The sequence below is a fragment of the Morone saxatilis genome, unplaced genomic scaffold (genome assembly GCF_004916995.1).
Source record: "Morone saxatilis isolate NCDOM2014 unplaced genomic scaffold, NCSU_SB_2.0 Contig0, whole genome shotgun sequence".
In the NCBI taxonomy this organism is placed as follows: Eukaryota; Metazoa; Chordata; class Actinopteri; family Moronidae; genus Morone; species Morone saxatilis.
Genome location: NW_023339650.1, coordinates 7,652,293 through 7,658,292, shown reverse-complemented (window position 1 = coordinate 7,658,292; position 6,000 = coordinate 7,652,293). Strand labels below are relative to the sequence as shown.

The window sequence follows — 6,000 nt, the reverse complement described above, 5'->3', positions numbered from 1 at the left end:
ATATATATATATATACTGTATAAAGGGTGTGTTGTTTTTTTACAGGACATTCACTTTGGGACTGTATGCTGTTCAACACATTTATCCAAGCATGCTCTTTCTTATTTAATTCAACATAAACCCGCCACATTCAAATGCTTATCTTCAGAAATGTAATGGATTCATTACATCCAGTCCAAGATATTAATAATATCTGTGATGTGGTTTAAATTAAGCTGTCCATTAGATGATAATGTTAGTGATGGTTAACACATTAACAATGTTTGTTAACACATCCACTTTAACATTTCAAAGGAGCCTCATTCACAAAGACACTGTGATGAGACAGTGAGAGAGGCACCACAACCCAGGCTGAACACACTGCTTGAGTGGTAAGTCTAGCCCATTTCATATTTCCACAGTTTGTAAAATTGATGTCACATGACTCTAATCATTAATTGTATGAAAAGCATTTGTATTCCCACTGACATTCGAGAAGGCATGTAATTCATGTGTCCTCTGCATGGCTTCTCCCGTCGACGGGCATTGCATTGTGGGTAGTATGGCTGGAGGGCACAGAAATCTGTCCATGTCATTGGGCTTGGAGGCACATCAATTCTTAGTCCATCCACTTTAGTCAGAGATCACACATCAAATCTGGTAGCGAGAGCCCCGCGGGCAGTCAGCTTAGCATGTTTAAGTTTTTAGTAATTATGGACTACCATGCTGGCTGACATGATAAAATCAAGAAACTACTGTACACATCAGTATCTTCTCTTGTTTGGTTGTTTTATGGGTGGGTGGTAGTCGGACACCAGCTCTGTCAGATGAATGTGGTTCGGAGTTTAGCGAGATGACCTCCTCTCGACAGCCTTGAACCCTGTAAATTCCTTCTGATATCAATGGTGGGTGGCTATTAGACATGGGAGACTTTCTATGCATCACCTAGGGCTACATCTGCCTGAAATTTAATGAGAAATTATTTCACTTTTTCTCTCCCTACGCCTATGAAAGAAAAAAAACATAAAGAGAAAGACGCAGAGCTGACTTGTGGTTTTTGTAACAAATGTGTAATTCATTTGTTTCCACTGTTTCTGATTTAATGGAGGTCGAGTAATTGCATTAGGAAGCACATTGTGCCTTGTTGTGAACTGATGAAAGCACATGTAATACTTTTGATAGGCGAACAGAGAGGAGGGAGAGAGGGAGAGAAAGGAAAGAAAGACCCAGTGCCTGCCTTTGATGCCGAGCATTTGTTTGCTGAATTATCCTTCCTTTTACAAGCATCTTATCCCCAGTCACAGGCAGGCCAGGGCCCCTGTGATATTGCTTTATTTTGAGGAATTAAGAGAGGTGGCGAGGAGACAGAGCGAAGCAACCGCTTATTACATTACCACTGATAAGATTGAAAGGCCGAGAAAGGCAGAGAGAGAGTGAAAGAGAGAGAGAGAGAGAGATAGAGAGAGAGAGAGGGACCCAGTGGAAACTGTTTTGTTGTGGTGTTATTAGATTGAGCTGCTGTTGGCTACAGAGTGGAACAACAGAGAGTCCACAATGCAGGTGGCTGTTAACAGGGTTAGCTTCTTGTGTTTGTGTGCGCTGTATATGTCTGTGTGTGTGTTTGTGCATGTAGCAGCAGAACCACTGAAAGCCCGTCACTCAGAGCGCTGGGGGAAGGCCAAGACGAAGCAGTGGCCAAATACGGCCAGATGACAGAGCTCCCAGAATCCTCCTCTTCAGCATCACGGCCCCTGTGGCAGGTAAGATCTGTCAGCCGCTGTGACTGAGGATTGAGTGACACGCATTTGTAGGAAGCACACAAACAGGAAGTGACATAGCTCTTAATGTCTAAAAGGTTATTTCACAGGGGGGAGATATTGATCCGGAAGTGTTTACAAATCATCCAAAAAAAAAAAAAAAGAGGGAAGGTTGTTTGTTAAAAAAACAGTCAAATGATGTAATTATGTGAAATCCTGTGATGAATGGGACCTGTTAGAGAATGGGAAAAATCATATCCCTTATTTTCTAGTTTTCCAAATTCCTTCACTCCTTTCATTACACCAAAGGGGACTGTATGTGCACATGCCTACACAAAGGCACACACATTCACACACAGGCACTATATAGCGCTGAGAAAAAGGCTTCCATACGCTGAATGCTAACTATGCAGCCACATTATTTTTATTCAGTATATAAAGATGTTTTTCTCCTGCTTTGTGTGGATGTTGTCTGTGGTTTTAGGAGTCTAAGTAGGAGGGAGAAGGAATCTTTGGAGATGAAAAAGGGGAACAGAGGGAGAGGAGAGAAAAGAGAACCAAGTGGGAAAGAGAGAAGGAAGCTGCAGCTTTAGCGGTAGCATCACCAGCTGTGGGAGGAGTGTGCTGTTGTGTTGCATCTGGGGATGAGGCTGCCATGCCACCGTGCTGGCTTAAAGATGTAATGAATCTTCAGTCGGGGGCTTTCCTTCCAGGGTGACAACTGGCTTTGAGGAAGGTTGTAAATGCAGGGGAGATTGTGGTATAATTCCTCAGACTGGCGTTTGTGCCCCCCAGTCACCATTCGATTATCTCCCAAATTGCTGTGTTTCACTGAGATAAAGATTTTTTATGGCTTGCTGACTTGAAACAACCGGCACAGGCAGAATAGGGGGCAAAAGAGGGAGAGGGAAAGAGAGAAAGAGAGAGAGAGAAAGCAATGGCCAAACCTGCCACGCATAGTAATTTCCTTTGGTAAATGACAAAATCTTTGTTTATATGACATTTCCCTAAAATTACTGCAGCGAGATGAATCTGAAATATAAAATGTCACATTTGGCATGCAAAACTATGAAAATATATTTCTGTGCAAAATTCATGGAGGCATTTAATTTAGAACGTGTTTAATAACTAAGGCAGCCTGCATCAGTAATCCTGCCCGGAGGTCCCAAAAAGATTGTCATATTTATTCTCTCCTTTCTTCACCCCCCTCCTTCATTCCGAAGCCAAAAAATTTTAAGGGTAAATGTTCATTGTTAATTAAGATTTACTAATTAAAATGAAAATAATTAACGAGAAAGCTTAATCTCTGAATATTAGCCCATACTTAGAAAGAAAGGAAGTTTTTGTATGTGGCATTTCCTGTCTCTATTAAGAGTGCATTTTGTGTGATCAGTCAATGTGTGGAAAGCCCTGAAAAGATATTTCAGCGAAAGGACGGCCGCTTGCCAGCAAAACCACGGAGGATCCCTTGCTAGAGCCTTTGATCTCATCTGTAGGAGTGCTGTAATGTTATGGCACTTTAGGCACAACTCAGGCTTGGGGCAAACAAACCACCTCTGATATGGAAAATTGGCTCACTTCACCTTTTACCTTCGCCTTGCTGTCTTGACTGTTTCTTACGACGCCTGTGCAACCATGTGGGCCAGATAATAACAATACCCTTTAAAGACACATAGTGCAAATTGGACACCGGTGTGACGTTATTGTTTTATATTTCTTTGCTTCTTTTTTCTCCTTTTTTCCTCCTCCTCCTCTTCCTTTCCAGTCTGTGTGCATACATCTCTTTCCAGTGTGGGGGTTTGGAGGCCTCCATCACCTCCTCCCAAATGTGAGACGTGTGGGCTAAACCGCTTTGCCACCAATTATACTAATTTCACTTCTGCCTAAATTGTTTTTGTTGTTTTGGTATGCAAAGATGCTCACAGTGGGGAGATTGAGGGGCATTACTGCAGGGCTCAGCACACACCTTCCCCCCTCACAGGCTGGCAGAGCAATGGGCTTCGCCAGCCACTGGTAGGTGAATGTGTGTGTGGTGGGTGCCTGTGAAAAGGCTAGGAACAGCCTCAGCTTGTTTGGTGACAACACTTATTGCACAGTATACTGTAAAACAAACAGTGGATACAGCGTACGAGTGTGTGTGTGAGCGCATGCAGCCCTTGAGTGCTACGATGTCATTGATTGGAATTGAGGGCTTTAATTACCAGATACTCAAAATTTGCCCGAGGGAGTTGGTCAACGCAGTGTAAATTCAAATACATTAAATGAATGGGCATTAAGAGATGCAACTTAGATAATCAGAGAGAAATAAATGCATGCACTTATGAAATGGAAGGGACATGATAGGATTGGCTAGGATAGGATAGGATGGCAAAGGGTTGAATAGGATGGTATAGGATCATATAGGATATGTTAGGATAGGATGGGATACCATAGGATAGGATAGGATAGAATAGGATAGAATATGATACAATAGCATAGGATAGGATAGGATAGGATGGGATAGGATGGGATAGGATGGGATACCATAGGATAGGATAGGATAGAATATGATACAATAGCATAGGATAGGATAGGATAGGATGGGATAGGATATAATTGGATGGGATGAGATAAGATTGGATAGCATAGAATAGGATAGGACATCATAGGACAGCATAGGATAGGATAGGATGGGCTGGGATAGAATAGGCTATGTTAGGATATGATGGGATACCATTGGATAGGACAGAATAGAATAGGACAAGATAGGATAGACTAGGATGGGATAGGATAGGATAGGATAGGACGGGACACCATAGGATAGAATAGGATAGGTTAGGATATGATAGCATAGGGTAGGGTGGGATAGGATTGGATAGGATATGTTAGGATAGGATAGTATAGGATAGGATACAATAGGATACAATAGCATAGATATAGGACATGACAGGATAGCATAGGATAGGATAGGATGGGATGGGATAAGATTGGATAGGATAGGATAGAATAGGATAGGACAAGATAGGATAGACCAGGACAGGATAGGATAGCATAGGATAGGATAGGATGGGATAGGATAGAATAGGATATGTTTGGATAGGATAGGATATGATTGGATAGGATAGGATAAGATAGCAAAGATAGTATGGGATAAAAATGTATAGGATAGCATAGAATAGCATAGGATAGGACAGGATAGGATACAGGGCACCCTGGTAGCTCACTGGTAGAGCTGATGCCCCATGTGTCCTTGCTGCATTGACCATGGTTCTGAATCCGACCTGTGGCCCTTTGCTGCATTTCATTCTGTGTTTTGCACGTCCTTTCCTGTCTATCTCTTAAGCTGTACTGTCTAAAACAGGAGGGGAAATGATAGTATAGGGCAGGAAAAGATTGTTTAGGATAGGATTTTGATATTTGTTGTACACAAGTGGAAGGTTTGGTCTGATTAAATTTGTATAATTAAGGTGAAAGCATCATCAAAAATATTAGGAATCATATTCTGTGGACCATTAATTTCCTCACAAAATTGAATGGCAATCTGCCCAGTATCCTTTTAGATGCTGGGCAGATCTGTCCTAGATGAAGAAATGGATGGACAAAATGTCCAACCGGTCAGGGAATAGACAAACCAACATTGTTAGTGAAGTTTAAAAACATATAAATGGTGATAAAGACCAAAGGGGCTCTGTTTAAGCCAGATTGACTTTTCATTCAGTGCTGTTCAACAGATGCCACAGGGGACAAAAGACTGGATATGTATTTATATTGTTTTTTGATTATGTTTCAATAAAAAACTAAACTGTCTAGCCAGCTTACCATATTACTCATCCTAAGCCCCAAAAAGAGGCACATGTCACTAAAACAAACACGAAAATAAACAAGTGGGCTGATGTAGCCTGAAGGTTAGTGGGATGAGCTCACTACCAGAAGGTTGGCGTTCCGAAACCTTTATCTGAATGGGCAATGTGGCCAATGGAAATAAATATTACTCTTAAATTTGATTACAAGGAATGCTGATGCGCCCTTGAGCAAGGTACTTAACCCCTAAATGGTTGAATGGAGATCAGTAGATGGAAGCCTGCAGCTGTACTGGGCATGCCTTACATACAGTACAGTAAGTACTGCAGTTGGATAAAAACACTCTCCTTGTTCAACAAACAACCTACCTGAACTTAAATAAAACCACCCAAAAGGGGAATAATGCCATCAAATACATATTTTTCTAAGTGAAAGTTAATTCTTTAGAGGTTGACTGTTCACTACAGGCTGAGTAACACAGAAA

General features: G+C 41.6%; 1 protein-coding gene across 1 annotated transcript in view; it reads left to right on the top strand.

Moving 5' to 3' along the window:
- ofcc1 (orofacial cleft 1 candidate 1) overlaps positions 1 to 6,000 on the top strand; it is a 106,293-nt gene that overhangs the window by 44,453 nt on the left and 55,840 nt on the right. The window contains 2 exon segments of the mRNA XM_035656580.1: positions 288 to 368; positions 1,619 to 1,739. Of these exon segments, the coding sequence (XP_035512473.1) occupies positions 288 to 368; positions 1,619 to 1,739 (202 nt within the window).